The 23,776-nt window shown below is 45.5% G+C and overlaps 2 protein-coding genes across 5 annotated transcripts in view; both read right to left on the minus strand.

Moving 5' to 3' along the window:
* Nucleotides 1-5,633, minus strand: part of srcap (Snf2-related CREBBP activator protein) — a 32,616-nt gene extending 26,983 nt beyond the window's left edge. For both annotated transcript variants that reach the window (XM_068736823.1, XM_068736822.1), the window contains exons 1-3: nucleotides 5,433-5,633; nucleotides 3,807-3,883; nucleotides 535-3,542 (exon numbers count right to left, since the gene is read on the minus strand). In XM_068736823.1, the coding sequence (XP_068592924.1) occupies nucleotides 535-3,300 (2,766 nt within the window). In that variant the 5' untranslated portion in view covers nucleotides 3,301-3,542; nucleotides 3,807-3,883; nucleotides 5,433-5,633. The remainder of the gene's footprint in view (nucleotides 1-534; nucleotides 3,543-3,806; nucleotides 3,884-5,432) is intronic.
* A 1,513-nt stretch (nucleotides 5,634-7,146) lies between these two features.
* Nucleotides 7,147-23,208, minus strand: fbrs (fibrosin). 3 transcript variants are annotated; one of them, XM_068736746.1, is made up of 18 exons: nucleotides 21,446-23,208; nucleotides 19,205-19,381; nucleotides 18,850-18,876; nucleotides 18,690-18,719; nucleotides 18,344-18,392; nucleotides 17,869-18,202; nucleotides 17,553-17,779; nucleotides 16,855-17,162; nucleotides 16,687-16,731; nucleotides 16,260-16,358; nucleotides 15,154-15,222; nucleotides 14,930-14,968; nucleotides 14,440-14,511; nucleotides 14,208-14,346; nucleotides 13,822-13,902; nucleotides 13,476-13,559; nucleotides 10,959-11,172; nucleotides 7,147-10,050 (listed from the first exon to the last, which is right to left on the minus strand). In XM_068736746.1, exons 1-18 carry the CDS (start codon nucleotides 21,758-21,760, stop codon nucleotides 8,472-8,474), a joined length of 3,888 nt encoding a protein of 1,295 aa, XP_068592847.1. In that variant the 5' UTR covers nucleotides 21,761-23,208; the 3' UTR covers nucleotides 7,147-8,471. The 3 variants fall into 3 exon arrangements, with proteins under 3 accessions (XP_068592847.1, XP_068592846.1, XP_068592849.1); XM_068736745.1 differs by having other exon boundaries at nucleotides 10,959-11,175; XM_068736748.1 differs by lacking the exon at nucleotides 14,930-14,968 and having other exon boundaries at nucleotides 10,959-11,175.
* Nucleotides 23,209-23,776: the final 568 nt, after the last annotated feature.

The following is a 23,776-nucleotide window of genomic DNA, read 5'->3' on the forward strand; positions in this document are numbered from 1 at the left end:
ATCCGCAGACATTCGGCCTTCTTTTTTCATAATTTTCTGTGTTCGGGATGTTTCTGGGCATCAACCTCTATAAAGATCGTCAGCACACACTCCAAGAGGAAGACACCGAGCGAAAGAAACGCAAATAAAGCTCATTGTCTAACGAGCGAATCTGGAGTCGGCTTTCACCCGCCGGCGAGCGCCGTAACCCTCGCTGAGTCGGGGCCAACTTTTCATTCATCAACTCATTGAGCCTTTAAGTCATTATGTTTATAATGATACCTTATGCATTTGCTTGTATCTGTATGTGTGTATTATTCCATTAATTTCCATTTCCTCATGCATAATGACAATGTTTATGTAACACTGTGCACTGAAAATTGAGCACCTTTCACTCAATTCAGTCTCTCAGGATGCACAGTGTGATCTGACAAACTGTCAGTACATCATTCAGTTTAGACGTAACAGACGACAAGATGCCCACTGATGTTTACGCTACTCTGCAACTTTATGAATCTTAAACAAAACCTATTTTATAAACCCTCATTAAAATACCTTGACTGGAGAGCCGGGGGTCATCTCGCCTTCTGTTTTGTCGGTGTCCGGTTCCTCGTCGCTGCCTTCCTCTGGACTGCTGATCTGTCCTGAAGTGGCCTCCTGAGCCTCGGTTTCTCCCGTCGCCTCGTCCTGCTCCATGTCCTCGCTCTCTTCCTCCTCGTAGAGGGAGTCCGCTTGGCCGACGGGGTCGCTGACCCCGGTGGACGCCGTGACCGCGCCTTCCCTCTCCACTGATGACGGGAGAACGTAAAGGGCGTTGGGCGTAGTAGCACCTGCAGGGGCGACGACATCTGCTTCGCTTGAAGGTTTAGTAACAGTTAAGGCCTCGTTGTCAGATCTACTCGTCGATGCTGCGGGGGAGACGGATGCGGTCTGGTCCAGATGAAGCGAGTCACCGCTCACGATGGGCTGCTGCACCTCGACAGGCGGAGAAGCTTTATCGACGGAGCGCTGCGTCTGATCCTTCTGGCCGCCGAGAGCCACAGACGCACATAAAGAGTCAGAGACAGTTTGGAGAAGGCACTCCTCAGACGCGGTGCCAGACCAAGAGCTGTGGGCATTGGCCAGCTCGCCGGCCGCATTCTGTCGATTGGACACCTTTGCCAAAAGACAGGGAGGGTGTTTCAGGACAGGAGTCACTCCCGGTTTGAAAAGGAGCAGCTTTGGATTTATAGGACCAGAGGACTGGGTGTTGCAGAGAGCCTCTGGTTTGCTTTCCATGGGCACAGCAACATTCTGGATACTCTGTGATGGAGTCTCTGTCAAAGCAGGGGCCACTTTGGTCCCTTCATGTGATGAACCAAAGGCCTCACGCTTTGTGGCACTTACTACAGTCTGACTGAGAGCGGGCTGAGCAGATGAGCTTGTCCTCGCGTCCTCGCCGGTAACCACCGGGGATATGAAAGATAGCGCTTCAGCTGTCGCCTCCTGCTTTGGGGGAATCGTTAGAACTACAGGAGAATCACTCACCTGTGTTTGGTCCGACAGGGCCGAGCTGACCTGTGGCGTCACCGTTTGTTCTAAAGCGAACGAGTCGGATGCGACAGCGGCTACTCCAACTAAACAAAGCGTTGAGTTAGCCACTTCGACAGCTCGCTCAGCTTCTAATACCAAATGCTGCCCGACAGCTGCTCTCGTGGTTTGTACAGACAAATTATGGGAATTACTGCTTGCATCGTTCGATACATGCAAGGGCTGCTGGGAAATAATGACGGTGCCACTTTCGTTAATTGTGTGAATAGATGGTTCGAGGTCCTCTTTCACGGTGTATTCCGAGTGTTCGAGCAGCGCGTTGAATAAGTTCACCTCGTATCCCGGAGAGTGAGGCATCTGTGCGCTGCTACTGGCGCACACCGTCTCCTCTGCAACCTCCTCCACCAGGGTGCAAAACTGGTAAACCTCAACGCGCTGCGAGTCCAACTCAATGGCCGCCTGAACACTTTCCTCGTACAGCTTCGGTTCCCCGGCGGAGAGCTCGGAACTCAGCTCGTTAACAATGGCGGCTTCACAGACACTGCCGTCTTCCCGCTGCAGGAGGTAACTCTGATTCAGGTGCATGTTGGTCCAGTCCCCGCTGATGTGAGCCTCCTCTCTGACAACAACGATTTCTTGAGCTTCGGCTGAATGCACAACCTCGGCAGTCGGCGGCGGCGGCGTCTCGGGGACTCTGTCGGAGGGATGAGATGTGTCCGCTTCGACGACCAGGCCCGTGTCCAACAGGAGCCGCGAAGCAGAGGGTTTTGAGGAACTCTCCCGCGTGGAGGAGCCCTCTGGCAGCACTGTGAAGTCAGACGAGGAGGCGGCAGTTTGTTCTTCCCTCACGCTACTCTCCAACCGCTCTCCTTCGAGTTGATCGCGGCTCCTCTGGATGCCGCCGTCTCCTCTGCTAGACGCCGAGCATCCATCCCCAGGAGAAGCGAATAATCCAGGAAGCGGTTCTCTTGCTTTTCTGGTCTCAAGTATTTCAGCTGAGGGAGGTTGTCTTTCTTTGAGAGACGTGTCAACGCGCTCAAACATCTCAACTGATTCCAAAGAGTTTGCTTTTTGTAACTCTCCGGCATCAGTTGAGATCTCTTTGATAATTTTAGGTTTTGACAGGTCAGTTTGTTTAATCTCACTGGTGCCCGATGAGGGTAAAGGGAGCGGAGGTGATTTTGAGTCCTGGTGACCCCCAGCATGCACCGCAGCGCCCGGCGGAGGCACGGCAGAGGGGCCCCTGTCTGACGACTCCAGAGCCCCGTGCTCTGCGGCGTCTCGGACTCTAAAACCAACACTTGATTGTGGGACAGAAGGAGATGAGGCTGTGAAACGGATTTGAGATTTGGGTTTAAGGAGAATATTTCCGCCTGTGTGCTCTTTTCCACCAAGTTCCACGATTGTTCCAGTCTCTGGTTTATATTCCAACGTGACGGACTGTTTCTCCTTAGTCCCCGTAACAACCACAAGTCCAGCCCCCTCTCTAGGTGGCTGAATCTGGTTTGTCTGACTATTTGAGGGGCTTTTCTCTTTATCAGTTTGTGACCCGCATTGCAACTCTTGCACTGTGCTGTCAATCTGTGTATCTGGGGCGAGAGGGGGACAAAGGGGAGCTGGAGGTCTTTGCATCCCAGCGGAGGAACTACAGTCCTCGATGAGGGGCGTCGGCAAGGATCCCGAAACTCCGACGATGCGATCCTTCGCATGGACTTCTTCTGAGATGCCGACTGTGGAGTCGCTGCTGATCGGGAGAGTCTCGGGCAAGTCGATCTGAGGGGCGCTCTCCATGCCGAGGAACGCCGAGTCGTTGCTCTCCGGCGGTGGCACAGTGGACAGATTGGTGAACGGAGGGACCGGGCGGGGGGCAGCGGCGACCGGCTGCGGGGCACGCCGAGGCGACTCCCCAGCCACATTCTGTGCAGCCTGGGGGTCTCCACCCAGCACATCCAGCACAGCCGGAGGGGCACGCTGCCGCACCGCCTCCTCCACAGAGCGTCCTTCCTCTGTGCTGCCCCGGCTACACACTGCACCTGTGGGGGATACAGGCTGTTAAAATAGTGTCTGGACAAAGTAAATAAATAAAAAGAAAGAAAGAAAAGGGACATAACTTGGCACAAATAAAAAATATGTCTTCTATAGATAAAGTGGGCAGTTACTGTGCTGCTGTTTTTGTTTCTTTTATTAAAGTATGGGGAATTGTATTCTCTTCACAATCTTAAAAAGGAAAAATTACAAACATAAAAGAAAGTCTGTAGGCAAGCCAACATCGAGTGTGCAAAGCAACAACTTCTCACCTGTCTGTGGTGTGAGACACAGATCTTCTGTGCTTTCTACTTCCAGGATGCTGAAATTAGGGTCCCTTCCACATATTCTGTGGAAGCAGAAACAAATAACTTTATTATGAAAATCAAACATGCACATCTCTCCCCATCACAATTGAAAACTAATGAAGCGAGCCATTGTGCTTGCCACACTACACAGCTATGTACGTTTTGCAATTTTAAAGAAGGGGGCTAATGCTAGATTTAATTTTATTTGACATGCATTTAGTAAACACAAATATCACACTGTGTGGGGACGATGCCAGGTCACGAGAGCAGCAGCAGCAGCACACAGATAGCTTCAGCTAGCCAGCTGCTATGACTACAGTTGGTATATTTGGCTGTGTTTTAATGGACATCTTGCAGCAGTAATAAAAATAAAAAAACACTCAGTGAAGCAGCACTAAAAAGGAGCAGCTCCGGTAGCTCGCTGCAAGTTTGCATTTTGCTGCAGTCGCCCACAGGAAGATGTTAGGAATCCTGCAGCACGCGCTCACAAGCTAAAAGCCGGTGTGACCAGGCGCGCGGGCCTTCCAGTCATTCATTTGTATGCTCTCGTGATATGTAATTAATTGTGTCTGCGTGGACTTGTAGGTGATTATCTACCTTTGATAAATTGCATCTTTATTCGGTGGTTACATTGTGCATTGGACCGCGCCACCGTGCACGAGACGAGAAGATGGAAATCGACTTTTCCATTCCTCGTCGCGAGAGTGGTAACGTTTAACAATAAATACCACAAAGCTGGCGTAGCTGGGACATATTTAAAGCGGTTAAACATTAACGCACGCTTGTTTTGGCTGTAGTGTGGTTAGCTGGCTAACGTTAGCTTTCCACACAACAACACACTGCTTGGGTGGCACTAAAGAAAAGAAGGAAAGGAAAGCCTGCTGCTAACTAGCAAAGGTAGAAGAGTTACTAAGGGTGCGTTCATTTGATGCGCAGGCGCACCATCATCCCCACGCGCGGTTATGTAACGTTCCAAAGACGCCCGTTTATGCCGACACATTTGATTAAAGTTACTTCGCCGTGAGACCACAGAAAACATCTGAAAAGTCGCATTAAATACCCGCTTCTGCATGCAATGCACTGCCATACAGAGAGGGGGGGGACAATCACTCGTGACGTCATTGCGTGGGGTCAAAATCTCGTTTTTTCATGAAAATAAATACGTCAAAATTATTCGGTTTTACCCACTAGTACATATATATTTCCGACTAAGTATACAAAAACAGCAAACAAAATTGTTCTAAAGTTCCATATAAATTTTGCAATGATTATACGGGGGATTTAGAGGGGGTCACACAGGCCAACCGGCTGGCTCTTAAGAAGCGACGGTAAGGAAATGATGGCTCAATGACAACGTATTTCGTTTAAATTGGAATTTGTTAGGCGCTGTGGCTTTTTATTTCTGTTTCCGCTCCCGGTTCGAGTGTAGTGTCTACACATTTCAACGAAGTAAATGTAAAAAATACTACCAAGTGAAATGCAGTCTGATTGTGTCCTTTCGTTAGTCCGAGCCCCCCCTTCAATTCCCCCCATTACTTCCTCCTTGCCCCCCTCCCTCTCCCAAGGCCGCCATCTTAAGTTCCCACCTACCTGAAATTTCCGACCGATTTTCTTTTACTAAATTCTCGTTGAAGGAGTCGTCATCCGCGCAAAATCGCACTCAATCCGGAATGCCAGTAATCCAAACTGTCTCCCGGTACCCAACGAGGTACCACTAGGTCTGTGGGAAGAAGTTAAAATACGGACCGGGAGAGACTGGGGTTTCGGCGCAGAATGTAGCGGTCGCGGGGAGGAGACTTTACGCAGCGAAATGGTGGAGAGACCGCTGCTGCTGACAAAGTACAGAAACCCGGGATATCTCGCGAGATCTCGTCAAGCGCGCCACTTGAAATTTCTGATTGTAGTTCATCGTGAGACGCGAGCTCGATTAAATATTGCAGTTTAATCGGTTTATTTTAACATTTACCTTAATACCATACACATCGCTGGGAATACATCAACATAGTTAAGTTCAGATATAAGAATAGGTTTAATATTTTAAACCTTGGGTGCAAATAGATGCTACAAGCAACGGTGGAGGGAGTTTTATATTATAATCAAAGTTCTAGTACCTTTAAAAATACTGTTACAAGTAAAAGTCGTGCATTGAAAGTGTTACTTTTCGTAGAAGTTTGCAAGTCTTATCAGGAAAGTCTACTTAAAGTATTACAAGTACTCGGTGCAGAAACATGTTCTCTGTGACTTATATTATATATTTCATTATAAGGTCATTATTATTCATGCATTAATGTTAAAGCAGGATTTTACTGCTGGTGTTGTTGATCTATTAACTGATTGTCATTATGGATTAATCTGCTGATTATTTTCTCCATTAATCGATTGTTTGATTTGTTAAAATGCGTCACAATGATCCAGAACCCAAACTGATACCTTCATAATGTTTGTTTTGTCCGACTGTCCAAACCTCAACACTATTTAAAAAATAAAACAACATTATAGGAATAATTATAAAGGAAAAGCAGAATATCTTCACATTTGTGAAGCTGAAACCATGAAATGTTTTACATGAACAATCACAAAATAGTTACCAATTAATTTCCTGTCAGTTGACTAATTGATTAATTATACAGCTGTGCAGACTGTTATGTAGTTTAATTCATAACAAAATATCAAATTCTATTAACAGTTTTGCATGCAAAAATCTTTAATTGTGAAATGAGTAAAAAGCACATTTTCCCTCTTCACTGTAGTAAAGTAGAAGAAAAGACTTAAGTACCTGCTCTTCATATTTGTACATAAGTTTAGTATTCGAGTAAATGTACTTTCTAATTTAGGATATATTTATGCTCAAGGGACATATGAAGTAATAATAACTAAGATCTCCTTACTTTAGATGAAGCCTAGTGAGAATAAGTAGAGTACTTCTTCTGTTCAGTCCCTTTAAATGCAGGATTATTAATATAACCGGTGCTTCAGAATATACTTTTAGGTTTGTTTAGATAATAAATACATAGATGGAGAATTCAAGTGTCAGTGAAGAAGTTTAGCTCAGATATTCAGTACAAAAGTAAAAAAAAAAAGTCCAAACTTCACTACTTGAACGTAGATATTTGCTGGTTTTCTTGGTCTTTTCTGACAGTAAACTGTATCTTTGAGATTTGTACTTAAATTCAATATCTTAATATATGTATTTCTCACCGCTTTCTGAATGTATACACAATCTACTACTCAAGAAAATTTAATTAAATAAAAACAGCAGCCGTCCCAGTATTAAGAGTCGGAACAAAAGACCCACACAACAGAGTAAACAACAATTCATTTAATAATTAATCTTTGTGGTCTCTAGGGGAGGGGTTTGAAAGGTATAAAATGGTCATATTAAAATAATCGACCCAGTCTTCTCCCTCTCACGATACCCACTGTCTAGTTGTCTTCTGACACACAGTCCTTATATCTTTTTTTCTCCGTTCCTCAGCAGATGTCCCATTTATCCACGTATATAACTTACTTTTTATTGATGAAACAACTCGACAGTTCAAATGTACAAGGCTCCCATAGTCCCAAATGGATATAACACACAACCAATGACACGCACACGCACAGGCAAACCTCCCTCTCAGCGTATAATAATAAAGTCGTAGATGAGATCCTTGAAGAGGCTGAATGTTCACGAGCACTAAAACTGTTTCCTGTGACGCGAGCCTTCCGCATGATTTGAAACAGACTACTACCTGGGGAGAGAGAGTACTGGTTGATACCCGAAACAAATACAAATAACATAACAGTGAATATATTTATTATTATAGAAGATAATTAATGTTGAGAATAATAATTACAAAGGCAATTTCTCTAGACTACTATAATCTGGTCCTGCTCATATAGTCAAGAGGAGAGTGGGAAACAGATACAGGAAGCTCTAAAACACTGTGTTCACTCACACAGTGCAGCACAGTTCATCTCATTCATCCTTTGAAAGTGAAAAACAAAAACAAGAAGGTTGAATCTCATCAGTGAAAGCTGAGGGGTTCGATTTTTGGGTGAAGCGGGGAAACTGAGGCGCAACGATCTTCATTAAAACGGTCTCATCGCTAATCTGTCTTTTCCACGATGACAAAGAAAAGAGACACAAAAAGACAGAAAGCACCACTGCGTTTCTGAAGACCCTCGTCCACAAGACCTAACCGGGGTTGATTCATGTGATTAATATCCCACGAGTTAACCCGAGCTGAGAACGTTTATTCACAGTGCACATCCCTCTGGAAGTCATGTCCAATCCACCCGGAGAAGGCTCGCTGGAAAGAAAGCACGGATCTGAAAAAGGGACTACTGTGGTAACCAACAGCCAGTATAACGTAAAAAATACACCAAGGATGCACAGAAACCATGTACCTTTAAATTGCACTGATAGAACCATTGCGCATATTCCAAGTCACACTGAGGAGTCTTGCTTTTCCCCTCCCTTCCATCACCTCCAGCCAGTCTTGGTTACCCTTGTTTGAGGGGTGCTGGAGCTGGTTTGGTTGTGTAACTGGGAGGGTTTAGTAGTCTGCAAGAGGAGAAGGGGGGCAGGTTGAGAGCAGCACAGTGATCCTGACATTTCCCTTAATCTCCTCCAGTGTTGTCCCTGTACTATCTGGACTCTCCGTCTTTGTGGGCGCTGTACAGAGCCAGATCACCCGGCCCTCCGAGTCTACGGGGAGGCGTGGACGACCGGCTGGTGATGGACGGAATGAGCGGAGGCGGCGCCCCCATCGCCAGAGCCCCCACCAAGCCCGAAGGGGTCTTTGCCAGGATGCCGTTGGGCACATGGTGCGGGTTCAGCTGGCCTAAGCGGGCGAAGAGGCCCGCGTGGTGGTGCTGGGGAGAGGCTCCGTGGTGGAGCGAGTGGGACAGAAGGCCAGGGTGGAGCTGCTCCAAGTGAGCGGCAGTAGCAGCGTGGGAGGGGCCCGACAGGTGAGCGCCGGGAGGGATGTGCGGGTGCATCCCGAAGTAGCGGGCGCGCTCAAAGTCTTCCCTCAGGATCTGGGCGCGCTGCTCCTCATCGATGAGCCCTCCTCCCGGGGGTCCGAGGTGATGAGGGCGGTCAAAGTGGTGGTGGGCCATGAGGCCGAACTCCTGGCGGACAGCAGAGGCAGAAGAGGTAGATGTCTGAGGGTGGTGTGGGTTGGATGCAGCCGCCACAGCCGCAGCCCTCTCCGCCTCCAGGAGGCGCTGATGCTGGAGCAGTCGGGCCAGATGTGGATCGGTTCTCAGGGCTAAGTGGGGGTCTGCCCGAAGTGCCATTGCCTCCCTGCGATGCTGATGTTGCTGCTGAGCCGCCAGCTCCCTCCAGGGGTCCCACGTGAAGCTGTGTGGACCCTGTGATGGCCCTTGATGTCCTGGGCCGTGGTGGAAACGTTCTCCTCCCGGACCCATCATCAAACCTGCAGCGCCTGTGCTTCCCAGATACGCCTCAATAGCCCTGGAGCGGTCCAGCAGGGTGAGATGTTGGTGGGAAGGAGGGTTTGGATTGGGAGGCATATGGGGAACACCAGGAGTGGGAGTCAGTGATAGAGAGGAAGAAGAAGGGGTACCGGAACGATGGTGGTGAGGATGGCTGTTGGGGCGTTCAAAGCTGTGGTTGGGTGCTGGTGGAGGCAGAGTGATGGGGATGTGCTCCGGCTCCTCTTTCCGCTCCTCTTTGACTTTAACCGGCGGGAGAAGCAGCGGGGGCTTGGAGACGGGCGTCGGGGTCCGGTCAGCCTTCTTGGCCTGAGACAAAGACGTGACGGAGGCAGAAGCCACGGAGGAAGAAGGGAGGTTCCCGTCTCTTTGGGAGTGCGAGGGTTCGTTGTTGTGGTGGCCGTGCGCCGTCGGGGCCATCGGACGCGGGTAAAGCTCCATAGGAGACGGGGCCGAGCGGTTGCTGGGCGGCGGTGTGGTGGTGAGCACAGAGGACGAGGAAGACCGCGGTCTGTCCCTGTCTGCTACTAGAGATGAAGGAGGTCCGCGCGACACCGTTTGCTGCGGCCTCTTGTCCCCGTCTCTGTCTCGCTCGCGCTCTCTGTCTCTGCTTAGGCTGCGCGTCAGGTCCTCCATCGGCCCGGCGCTGCTCCCCAGGGTGCTGCTGTGGCCGTTAATGTGGGAGACCGGGGTGCTACTGCGGGGCTTGAAAGGAGGGGCGACTGGAGACATTCTCACAGGTTGTCGGCCATACAGCATATTGTCTCTGCAAAACATAAAGGTGCACAACAGTTACAGAATTTAAGTCCTTTGTACCAATTCTTATATTTATAATTTTAACTTTTTTTAAAGTTTTTAAAGTTACAAGTGCATATTCAGTACATAAAACATGGATTTATAATACATATCAACAATAATAATAATAATGTACTTGAATTTGGTTCTAAGATACGGAGATTTGTTCTGTTAAATCTATATTTAGTGTGTTATTGTGGATTTTTTTTAGTTTGTTGCATAATTCCTCCCGACGGGTCTCTCTACTTCACTGGAACATCTGTGATCACTGTTTGTGGGTCAGTGTGAGAAATACTTGATTGACACTTGAGATGCCCTGATCCCTGCATTCTCTCTAGTGTTCATCGGGGGGCGGCGACTCTGGTTGTATAGAAGTCTATGAGAAAATGACTCTACTTCTCTCTTGATTTATTACCTCAGGAAACATTGTAAACATGAGTTTATGGTCTCAATCTGTAGTTTCAAGTCTTCTTCAATACAGCATGATGTTCATTTAGTACATTATGGTCCATTTTGAGTCAAACAGACCATAAAGCAGGGTATGCTTTAGGGGCGGGGCAACACAGTGATTGACAGGTGTATACAGCGTCTCTACATCACTTCCATTCACCGGTTGCAAAAAGTAAAATGTTGACGGCCATAATCAAAGATGGCGTCCGAGTGAGCTGGTCTTCACGTCTGTTTGTGGAACTAAATAGACCCGTCTTTCGTGAGAACCTGGATTAAAGCAGGACATGGTCTCTCCTCTTCTTGGATACCAGAGAGGCAACTAGAAGAAGCCGAGCTATTGTGTGTCGCACACTGCTTACCACCGCACGTCAAGAACAAAATCCAAGCTCTCCCTTTAAATTTAAAGCCAGTGTTGCGATCATGTCATACCTGTCCTTTTCGTCCTTGATGTGGGGGATGTCTCTCCTCTCCATGTCCTTCGCTCGGTCCCTCTCTTCCCTCTTGTCCGGCCCTTTAGCCCAGCTGGGCCCGGGAGCGAACCCAGACGGCCCACCGTGCAGACGGTTCCACGGGTCGTGATGGTTGGGGGTGGACAGGCCTCCGACCACGTTAGCTGGTGAATCTTTAGGGCCAAACACAGAGCCTGCTGAAGAAGAGAGAGATGTTCTTTGTTAGAGAAAGAAACAAAGAAACTGTAAAACTAACGGACAGAAGCTTCCTTCGGATGGAGGGCTGTAACTTGAATGGGCAATTAGCAATTTTTTTTTCTTCTCATTCATTCACTTATTTATTGTATTTTTAAACATCTGCCAGCTCTACTTTTTGCAGCATGTTGGTGAGAGAAATCACTCCGATTGGCTTTTCAGCTCAAGCGAATCATCTTGTGATCATGTCACTACACCAGTGTAATTACAAACAACATGGTCATCTGGAAGTTGTGAAAATGGTGGTTTGTTTCCTGTGTGTTTAATAACAACAGCTTCTTTATCAGGAGTCACAGGTCAAGTGACGAGTTACTTCCTGTCATGCAGGCGCAGAACTTAGTTAATGTTAGTTGCCTGTAATCTTTAGTGTTCTTGAGTGTTCAAGTGCAACTTTTTAGACCAGAGAAAGGCGAGGTCGCCACTCGCTCTTTGATGTCAGTTTATGTGCGTCTGGACCTTTAGTTTGTGTGTCCCCACTCATCTTACCTGACCCTCATAATTCATTGTGTGTCGTTGTATGAGTGACAGTTTTGTAATATGTTGAATTTGGTGCATATGGCTACGCTCAGGGGTTTATTTAGCTCTACCAGCAAACGTTGCCTCCAACACGTCATAGTTCTGTTCAAGGCTCCTCATATCTTACAGTTAGCCCATGCACTACTGCACCGTCACAAGAAACACTCTTGCTCACTGTGAATTATCCGTCGATGACAGAAGATAACCAGCTACAATCTTAAGTCTCTCCAATGAGAATAACAGGCCAGCATGAAAGTTTAGTTAAGTTTCTTTGGAGGCAGGCAGCCACCCCCCCCCCCCAGTTCCTGTTTTCAATACTGCAGTTAGCGTTACAACCCAAACCACATTAGCTGATTACCTTCTACATGTAAATATACAGTACAAGTAGCTACACTGTGGATCAATCCATTCCCTTTACCAGTACTTCAAAATAACCTCAATCCACAGTAATCGTCCCCATTTTACCTCCCACATTTAAATTTAAGATGTGTATTTTATGTGATTATCGTATGATCTTAATTTTCAAATTACTATATTAAAAGAGTTGCACAACAAAGATCCCCCCAAAAATATGCATTAACTAGCAGAGTTTACACCTCTGAGCTTATGTGCATTAAAAGAATACAGCCATGGAGTAAAACGGCATTGCTTTCCATGCTCCGGCTGTGTCTTGATCAGACTTGATTGGAGGTGTTGATGCAGCAAAGGTGCGACTCGACAAGCCGCAACAAGCTCATCATCCTCGTTCATTAGCGGAGCACGGAGCGCTCCTCCAATCACAGTAAATGTGTGTGTTTTACATTACATGCACCCACTCAGACGGATGTGTTGCCGATTATTTCATTTAAAAACATTAAATATTGCACTGCGGTGGTGAGAGGACTAATTGTCTCTCACTCACACACACACACACACACACACACACACACACACACACACACACACACACACACACACACACACACACACACACACACACACACACACACACACACACACACACACACACACACACACACACACACGTAATTGCAAAACTTAAATACTCTTTAACAAGAGATGACCTCAAGCATGTCGGTTTACTGGTTTCTGTAATTGTTCCTCCTGTGAGGTGATCCTTCCTTGTGCGACTGTACTTTAAAAGGTTCAGCAGAGGTAAATATAAGGCTTCAGCAGCCAAACAGAGAAAAGTCTCTTCTGAGGTTAGTCAGTTTTTAGTACCTAATTCCCCCTTTGTGTTTCCCCAGCCAGCATTTCCTCTGTGAGGAGAAGAGATACTTCCTGGTGGGTGCATTCAATGGAGGAATCATTACCACAAATAATGTTGTCTTAAGCTCCAAAACACACCTCCCCCTCGGGCGCAGGGGCGCCAAACACTGGGGTTAAATCCAGTTAACCATTTCTTTTAAGTACATTTTTTTTGGACAACGTGTCAGCTATTTCATTACGCACTAAACAAAACAAAATTCTTTACCTCTGAAATCTTAAATAAAGATTTTATAATCAAGTATCTAAATATGCTCCCCATATTCTCTCAGTACACGTTCCTCTGTTTGCAATCAAAAGCATTTTTTGACGAGGCAGCATAAATCGCCCCGTTGCGCACGCGCTCAGAAGACCCCGGCAAAGTCTGCAGACTCATCTGAGGTATATAATATGAGGATTGTATTAAGAAACCTATCCTTTAAGCCTTGTGTTTCAAGAGTAGAGAACCCGTAATACTGACCCAGTGTTGGGCTGCCAAGTCCTCCAAAGGCACCAGAACCAAGAGCTCCAAGAGGGGTGAAGGGTGGGGATCGTCCATATGGATCTAAAAACAACAAACAGGTAGAACGTCAGAAAAATTGTATTAATTTCTACACGTGCTTTAAGCTGTCCTGAAACTTCTGAAATATCTCCAGTCAGATGGAAGAACACGGACGCAGTGGGTTTAGTAAACTCTGTTTCCATTCATCTGTGAAAGGTCAAAGTAAAATGTGGAGCGGGTGAATGGAAGTGACAGGCGCTTGGCTGTGGTGTACAAGTGCCGTACAGATGTGGCATACAGATGTGCCTTTTGAAGCTGCTCTTACCCAAGTGTGCAGTTGGTGGGAGGAAAGAAGAGTGGGGCGTCGATGGAGAGATGAAAGGAGCGGAGGACGGATTAACTGGCCCTGAGAAAAAGAAAGAGTAGTAAAAAGAAGAAATATATTGTCACTGTTCATCGAGCTGCTCGCACACACTGTGACTCCACACAGCGACGCTGTGGAGCCTCAGGGATGTGAGGACAGGGTGGAACAAACGGCAAACAATGACAGGTGGAGAGATGAAGGAAATTCTTCCAGAAACTTGTCAAACATCACGAGTGCAGACGTGAAATATTAAAAAGGAAAGAAATATTAAAAAAAACTTCCAAGTTGTCAAAACAACAGAAGAATCCACAGCTGCTCTGACGGGACCAAAATGTTTAGACACGCACCTGCAGCTGAGAACAGACTGGGAGGTCTGGTCAGATCATGAGTGGGAGGCATGGCTCCTCCCATTGGCCCCAGGGGACCCAGTCCTCCGGCTCCAGGAAGACTACGGAAGTCCAACTTGTGAGGATCAGTTCGCATCAGCTGAAAGAGACGAGCGTTTAAAGGGTTAACCACGCGATCCATTTACTACTTATTCTCTGAATACAATTCGATTGAATCTTTCTAAACACGTACCTTCACTTTCTTCTGATGGCTCAGAATCATCCAGGCCACATACACATGCATAGCACACCACTTTCCTGGTTTCTGCGCAGCACAAAGATCACAAGAGGTTTATGGTGTTATACCTATGAATCCTGCATGTACACCTTTAAAGCCTTTTGCACACAGAGGCAGATGTTCTTCCTGTTTAGCTGCTACAATAAGGTTCAACCACTAGAGTTCAGTATATGTTTGGGAATATCTCAAACAAAAACGTGAAAAAATGCATAAGCGAGGGTATAAGAAAAATCACGGGGGGAAAGGACAACCACACACATTTTAAACAGGGTATTTTCTGGCTTCTGAAGTATCTAACTGGGTGTGCAAATTCAGAGAACAGACCAGTAGCAGTCAGGATTACAAGTGAGATTAGTGCAAAGAGCGAGTGAAGCAGTGAGAAAGTAAAAAACAGGCTGAAGCTATTGAGGAGCCAAAGGATTCAAAAACATCTGTTTTTGCTTACATTACTGATTTTCAACGATGTCCCAAATGGATCAGTTAGCTACAAGAAAACACAAGTGTTAAAAACACTTTTAATCCACATATCTCACTCTGTCAGGAATAGTTTTAGCACTCTTCACTGCACTGACTAGGCCCATGTCGCAGCACGTCCTAGCCTAAATCTATGCAAACAGAAGAAGAGACGCCTGAAGGACTTCAGGTTGTAGGTAAGCATGTAGTCCTTACCCGTGAGTCTTTGGGCTGCAGGTGGTGAGGCACAACCCCGAGTCGTGCGGAAATATCCGGACCGGCTCCCTGAGAGACAAGAGGCTGTCACACACAGTACCACACAACACATGAACCGTAACCTCCTGATCTACACGTCTACGACGCTGCGCATACACTGTGCAATGTGAGCCCGTTTCTGAAACATAATTTCAGCATCGTGTCTGTGCAGCGACGGAGGAGTGAAGACCGATCACGTCAACTGCTTCCACCTTGACGATCGGATAAATTTCCATCATGTTATTTTTGGTCGGCCGTCTCAGGCTCTCACACATTTGGAAGCACAGCCACGGCGAGACAAAGCGTCACGTGGACGTGAAAATGTGGAGGCCACGTCGGTCCATCTGTGACACCAGCATCAGTGCCTCTATGAGGTTTCCTCCTCCTTCCATCACGGCCAATATGAACGAGAGAAGTGTGGACAGACGTTGCCTTGTCAGCATTATTATACAGACTCCAACTAGCAAACAAATTCTACCCGCCTCGGAGCTTTCAAGCAAAGATGTATTGACAATTGTCAATAACTCGAACAGTCCGCGAGGCCATCGCAGTGTTCATTTTAACAAAAATTATCAATTTTGCTTTCAGTCTTAGTCTTTTTCTCACACCGTGTCCTGATCCTGAAATAGATTTTGCTGAAGGACATTTCTCCAACCTTAAACTACCTGTCATACTTGACGATCGGACCGTAGAGCGTGAGCACATATATTTTTAGGACGCAGATAATTTACTTGCACGGTACGAGTCAGAATAAAACAACATTTCTAAAATGGTACAGCGTATGCACAGCTTAACTGACGCTTATAAGACCAGAACAGATTCTAGAATCACTAGTAAGGACACGAGTTTACAAAGGTAGAGTCATTATGAAGCCTCATGGGACACCCGCTGTGAGAGGGTCAGTGCTTAATTACCCTCCAGTGAGAATACCTAACTGTTATCAAACACGCTGCATATCATCACCGAATGGTCACCTTATGTCGAGACAATAATTACAGCAGGTAATTTCCCCAGACAATAAGGCGCCTTGTGGCCGCTCAGAGGCTGTACAGAGTTTCTTTTCTCACCTTTGGCTGAAATGCTCCTTGCAAGGAGCTGAAAGGCCCAGTGGGAGGAATCACAGGCTGGATACTCGGCACTGAGGGCGGCGGGTACTGTGGGAAGAACTACACACACACACACACACACACACACACACACACACACACACACACACACACACACACACACACACACACACACACACACACACACAGACACACACACACACACACACACACACAGCTTAGTGACCACTGAACAGCTGAGCAATGTAATTAAATCCATGTTGATAGTGCACTTTAAATCTACTTAGTTTCAAAGGCCCTAGGATTTTAGGGTTTTAGGTCCTAAAACAGCTGAAATGTATTCTCAGCCTTGTTGTTTGTTATTTAATGTCCTAATCTGTAAATTATCATCACTAACATAATCGGTACGCTTATACAAAGTACTCACAGGGTGTCGGTACAGCCCGTCCATTTTGCCTGGATACTTATCAAACTGAAAGACAAAAACAGTGAAAGGGTTAAAACATCTCGTGAACTGAGCACGGGCCACATTCCAGCCACAGTGGAATTTCAAGTACGACACAGATGTTCAGCATAACAAGGGAGAGCATCTCACCAGAGGCGGTGCGGTGGCTGTAGGGTGCAGGAAGGGCGTGAAGTGTTGGTGCGTGTGCGTGTGTTGGTGCTGGTGGTTGTGCTGATGGAACTGGAAGGCCATAGGCGGGATGCTCGTCTGGTTCTGAGACGCCCGGCCCGAAGAACCCGGTCCGGAGGAGTTGGATGCCGACTGACCGCCGGGAGTGGAGCGGCCCGCGGCTGCTGCGTTGTTGTTGTTGTTTTCGGCCCCTGGGACGCTGCGTCGGCCCTCGCGCTCTTGTGAATTCAAGAAGTGGGAGTTTAAGTTCTGACGCAGTAATTCTTGGTCTACAGCAGCGGCAAATAAAGGGAGAGGAAATAAATTAAGTTAGTTATATTAAATAAAACTTAAAAATCATGCAAATTCTTATATTTCGCTACATTATTTTGCCAGTTTTAACACTTTAGTTAATTTGACAGACACAAGAATAAGACATTTGTGATTTCCAAGGTGCTACTTATCAAGTCTCCAAACACAATACAGTGCAAAGAATGCTAACCATGCAGTGCTGACGTGATCAGACCTCTGTTTATCAATTTACAACTTCCTCAACAACCCAGACGAACCGCCAGAGGAAGTCTGGGTTTGGTTTATTTTAAGCCACATATTAGTCATTGTGTTCCCATGAACAGCTGAACAGTAAAAGTAGAGAAAAGCAGCATTCCTGTCGACTGTACCTGCTGCAGTTGACTGCAGCAGAGGTGGAGGGGGAGGAAGGCCGGGTGAGGATGCGAACAAGGCCCCGGCGCTGGCTCGGGATGGGGGTCGGAGGGGCCCCGAGGATCCCGAGCTCCTGAAGTAGGGCAGCGACACACTGGTGGAGGGAGTCGGGGGACGCATGGAGGAGGAGGAGGAAGACGGAACAGATGAAGCCGTTGAGGGAGGTTTGACCGGGGTGTTGCTCCTGAGAAACAAGAAAAGTATAAATCACAATCAATCAAAGAATTGAGCCATGATAGACTGATAGTAAAAAGAAACACTAAATGTACACACCTGTTGATGCTGTAGATGGAGTGAGATCGTCCTGGCAAAGTGAGGAAGGGTTTGGGTTTGGAGAGCGGCGGGCTGCCGTTGTGGCGGCCGCCGTTGGAGCGCGGGACCGTGCCCGAGGTCGTGACTGGGGAAGGCAGGCAAGAGAAGGGGGCAGAAGAGGTAGAAGAAGAAACGGGCTCCGGGAAATGCTGCTCCAGGTTTTTCTCCTGACTTCGCTCCAGGCCGGACACTCTCGGGGTGACCATCAACCGCGAGACGCCGCCGCAACGGGCCGGGAGAGGCGGGCAGATTTTTCCAATGGATGTGGCCATGTTTGAGGGGGTGGGCTCTACGACTAAAGAAGAGAACATCGGTCAGCTTTATGCCCCTCTTGCACATCACAGCATAGAGTAACAGGAGTATGGGCGGGACAATACTGCACATACAGACATCACAAACCCAAAATGTTCAATATTAATTTGTGAATTTCTCGTACCTTTCCTCGTACTGACTGTGAAGACTGGGTCCATGTCGTTGTCGGAGGCCTAGATGGGGACACAAAACAGAATTAATTTATACTCAAAAAACACATCACTCATCTATTTCTTATATCGACTGCATCAAGCGTGACAGTTGGTTACACGACCTAACAAATTAATACTTCATTAATAAATAATCAGATCCTCCAGTCAGAGGAAATTGAGTTTATCTTGTTGTGTTCCTATTCAAAAACACTGTTTTGTTTTCCCAAATAACAGCAACAATGTTACACGTCACACATTCATTACCTAATAAGACAATAGAGCCTGGAATAGATCAGATAAGAGGTAAACGGTACACACCTTGTCTCCTGTGTCACTCTCAGTGTCACACTGAAAGAAGACAAACAGATTCTATTAGAATACTTCAGACAACGTAAAGTTTTACAGGAGTTTGCAGAGTTGCAGGATATTTATACATCAGAACATCAACTTCATTATAATATTGGAAAATAAAACTTACAATGTAGCCAGTCTCCAAAGGGTGTCCCTAGGGAAAAATAAATAAATATATATATATATATATATATATATATATATATATATATATATATAGTACTTTAAATAAGAAAAATTTACATAATTTACAGTGATTCAAATGTTAAAAAGTAGAATAAGTTTACATTATACTATCTTTCCTGGTTGGAGAGGATTTCCCTGCACTGTTTCATGACTAAAAACACTCTTGGGTTAAACCAGTTTTACTGGCTCATTCAATGGCAGGATATTCAAGTCAGAAGTGTAAACATTTAGCTCAACATCAAACATGACAAGACGAAGGTGGATCCAGAGAAAACACTGAAGCCCTGTAGAGTCACCTCTATCTTTCTCCTCTTATTTTTACTCTTGTTCAAACAGCTGCTGGAGTAGCTGTGCGGGGCGCCTTCCTCCGGCTCCGACAGCGGCCCTCCACCGTTCTCCTCCGGCCCCCTCTTCCCCTTGTTCCTCCTGCCCAGCATATCAGTGCGCTGACTGGGCTTCAGAGAGCAGTCCATCTGATAAGGAGAGAACAAAAATAAAAATAAATCAGTGTTCACATGTGTAGCAATAAGCATGGACGTGTATGCCTGAGGGCACAGACCATCAGAGCCCATTTCTGCATCGACTCTACGACTCTACGAGTGATGGCAAAAATAGAAACACCAGAATGATCTGATGAAACACAACCGCCTGCATGACGCTTCAGCTGTTTGTGTGTCGATTCAATTATACGGTGGGCTTTGAGACTGTACTTTGTACTTGTGTTGTATTGACCTCATTAAAAAAAAAAAAATACGACAAAATAAGAACTTGCAGCCTAAAAAACTACTATGTTTAATCAATACCTCTGACAAAACACAAAAGGACAGAGGAATTAAGAGTACACTGTGGTGTATTTAGGTTCCCTTCTTTCGGATCATTTATCACCTCCACTTTTCTACCTCAGGGGGTCAGAAGATTAATCTGAGGAGAGAAAGGAAAAGCACCTCTGCTACACAAAATGTTTTTTCTTTTTGCAGTTTTTCTGGTGAAATACAGGAAAATATTCCCCGTTTAGGCCCCCAAAATCATTAACATTACATCATTTAAAAAAAAGAGGTAAAAACCAGTCTATGATGAGAGGTCACAAGTAGGCGATGCTTTGCTTTAAAAGGGTCAAAAGCTAAAAAGTCTGGAAATCAGTGACTTAAGTGAAAAGAAGGTTTGAGTACAGAGTGTTTCTTCATCGAATGTTGAGGAGAAACATGGGGAGTCACCCGTTAATGAAAGGGGATTGTTTGTATGAAGTGAAATGTATTAGTGACTTGGACACAAAGAAATATTTGTCACATAAAACAAGTGAAATCAAATGAAACAACGTCTGTAAACTAGCAGAGGATGCTGCAGCAGATATTCCACAACTACTCTGTGGAGTTTAAAACTAGGAAAGTGTAAAACTGCCACTTATTGTCACGATTCTATTTGGTTGGATCCTTAAGAGTTATTAAGTTTGTGTTGTTAAAAAAACACAGTAGCTAAAATAGATAGCTGCATCAGGAATAAAGAATAAATCAAACTGAAGTGTGCAGGTGGCTCAACATGAAGGTCACCACAGCTTGTTTGCTTTTTAAATTAATCATCTTCTACAGAATAACTGCGGGCGGTTACCGCCGTTAATAAACTCGGACAGGAAGTTAGAAGTTCAGAAAAGGAAATTGCAACATTCCATTATTTTGCTGGCATGTTTACTTTTTGTTATTAGCAGTTTTAGATAGTAACCAGCTGACAATAGTGGCATTCACTGGTGGATTTGACTGTAAAATCAAGTTAACCGTTAGAATACTGGAACCGTCTGTGTGTTTCAATACGCAGACTTACTACATAATAATTTGGTTTCCTGTCCTGACGCAGAGGTTAAACGCCATCACATCCACCCATAAAACAGATTAAGGGATTATGTTCTCTTCATCAGATTGCCAATTGTGCCACATGCATACTGTGTATGATGTATTAAAGCTCCAAAATTCAGAGTGGCAACCAACAAAATGATGATTTTAGAATCCACATGAGATACTCGTTTTGTCTTGATTGACAACTGAGGTGAAGAGCCCTGGTCCAAGTACTTAAAACAACCAAATCTCTGCTGTTGTGTTGTTGCATATAATTACACTCTTTTAAATAATGTCTTTGAGATTAGTTATTTCTTTCTTAGTCTGAAAAGCCAATTGTCAGCCCATCAACACCTCTCTGAATTAGGACATGAATAATTGAGGCTCTCCAGAACCCATCAGAGGGAGGCCTTATGGTTGGCCTGAGTGGATTGCTATCTCCAAGCAAGAAATAGTGTCAAGAGTTGAGTAGTTCAATCTGAAGCCTTTTCACAGCTTCAGCTGAAGGGAGGAAGGCATGAGTTGATGTGAAGGACGGAAGTAAAAGACAACAATGATTAAAAGTAGTCAATCAATTAGAGAAATCAATTAGAGGAGAGGATTGTGCCAAATGATTGGCACGCCTCATTAAAGAGAGATTAGGAAAAAATAAATAAGTGCCGTTTTGTGAATGACAGCTGGGTGTAAACATGTGAAAATGTAGATATTTACCTCCAGTGCCTCCAAGCTGACAAAGCTCGCAATAGCGAAGCCATCGATGATGTCTTCCTCGCAAGACACCGACATCTCTCTCTTCCTCCGGCGTGGAGGCCTGTGTCTCCCGAAACCGGGCCGGCATTCTCTCCCACCGGGACCCAGCACGTTGTTCGTCCCACGATCCTCCCGATCGGAGCCCGAGGACAGGGATGTGGCCCCCCGCTGCTGTTCAGACAGGTCCACTCTCCTCCTCCTCCGACGGTCCCTGTCGCGCTGTGAACGGGACCGTCGGCTCTGCCGAAATCCAGTGCTTCGGCTCGGGCCCTCCATGTCTCAAACAACACCTTCTCCTTTTTGTAAGCTCCAGTGAGAAACCAAAAAGGCAAATAAAAACACCACCACCACACAGAGGCCCTGTTAAAATGGCGTTAATGGAACCAGTGGCTATTATTTACCGTCCTTTGACAACAGTCTATCGGCACCAGTAGTGCCTCTCTTTCGGCGGAATTTTAGTGTCATTTCCAATGAATCTGAACGCAAACTTTAGCTCCACATGGAGGATTTTATAAAACATCCACGAGACATACACTTAACTTAAATGTCAGGACATAGCGGACTGTGTCCAGAAGAAGGCTAACATTAGCTATAGCTAGCAAGAAATTTAAGTTATACGCATGTAAACAAAAACAAAAAAAAGACAAGCCTTAGTTGTGCTACGGACAAAGCAGGTTAAATCCGCTCTAGATACATTTCTTCATTGCTCAATACAACTCTTGCGCGTTGAATTTCCTAAATTTTCTGCACACGCTGACACATTTATTAGCAAAAATGATACGGTTAGCTGGTTTAGCTAGTTAGCAAGGCCAATAACCCAGATATCAGACGTTAAACACACCGGTGGCCGTGACATTATTTACGTATTTATGTGAAATGTTATTGTTGACAACGACTGGGATTTACTCACAAATCAAATCAGGAAGTAAAAACGAGCTGTCTTGTTGAGTTTAAGTAATGCTAATGCTAAAGCTAACGTTAGGTCAGTGTTGATTCCAGCCAATTAGCTTTTAGCTCATTTGGTTAGCATGTTAGCTAACTCGATACGTTACAATATATTCAGCCAGCGGACCTTTAAGAATAAAACTATATTCTTAAAACGCGTCTGGGAAAAAGCCTGACAAGCCGGACAGTTTACGGTGAAGCTAACTAATATTCCGCAGCCAAGAGAATATAAAAATGTTTTCTCCTGCCGAAAATGTTGATGGCCGATAGTAATGGTTGAATTCACATCAAAAGAAAGACGTAACGTTAGCTTCTTTGGCGAGCTAGCGTTAGCCGATTCCAGCTGTTAGCCACAAGCAACCTTTCAATTGTTTTTTAGTTTTTTAAAGGAAGCAGGAAGAAAACGTTTTTCTTTACACGCAACTCTTCTTTCGTTCCACCTCCATCATAAAGAAGAAGAAAAAAATCAAGGCCCAAATATCAAAGCCTCGGTGTCGATTTCCATAAACGAGGGTGTCGGCCAAGCCCCCGTCGGGCTGGGCAGCTCCTTCATGCAGCAGCCTTCGCTGTGTAATCCAATGTTTAGGATTAAGTTGGGGGGACCTCTCGCCGACGTTTCCGGTCAAAATATTTCTTAATTCTCACTAAATCCAGAGCATACACACAAGGGTGGAGGCAGAGCTGCTGCCCCGTCACAAGTTTCCACTGAATTGGAAATTTATCGTGAAAATCATCCGAGAGACACAACCCTAGTCAGTCCGAGCAGTGCATTGTGTGCGCCACTCTTCTTCACCCGGTCATCAGACGGGCTCCTCGGCAGCTCTGCTTCTGCGTACTGCCGCCATGTGGAGAAGGTCTGTGGAGCTATTATTATTTTTATATTATTACGGTCTTTTTTTATTGTGTTTTTATTGTGCACATTATAGCACAGGTTCAAAAAGAGGAGAAACAAAAACTTGAATATCATCTGGAGGACATATACATTTATATGATGTAATGCTAAAAATAAAATGCTGCATATCATACAACATAAAGATCAGATCAGATCAGATAAGACAATCCTTTATTAGTCCCGCAGCGGGGACATTTACAGGATTACAGCAGCATAGTGGATAGTGCAAACAAGAAACATAGTCAAAAAAACAAGATCAAAACAATTATAAATAAGTAAAAAAGTAAGAAATCCACAATAAAAATGCAAATTCCTTGTTTCTAAACATTTTATATTACTGAGGACTTAAAAAATGTCAAGTATGTTAAATTAATTAAAATTATGAATTATGGTAAAACCACATGACATTTTTATTACACCATATAGATGAAGAAACATTTTAAATTCATTTATTT

Source organism: Cebidichthys violaceus, unplaced genomic scaffold (assembly GCF_023349555.1).
Source record: "Cebidichthys violaceus isolate CVI_PGR_0920_01 unplaced genomic scaffold, fCebVio1.0.p SCAF_72, whole genome shotgun sequence".
In the NCBI taxonomy this organism is placed as follows: Eukaryota; Metazoa; Chordata; class Actinopteri; order Perciformes; family Stichaeidae; genus Cebidichthys; species Cebidichthys violaceus.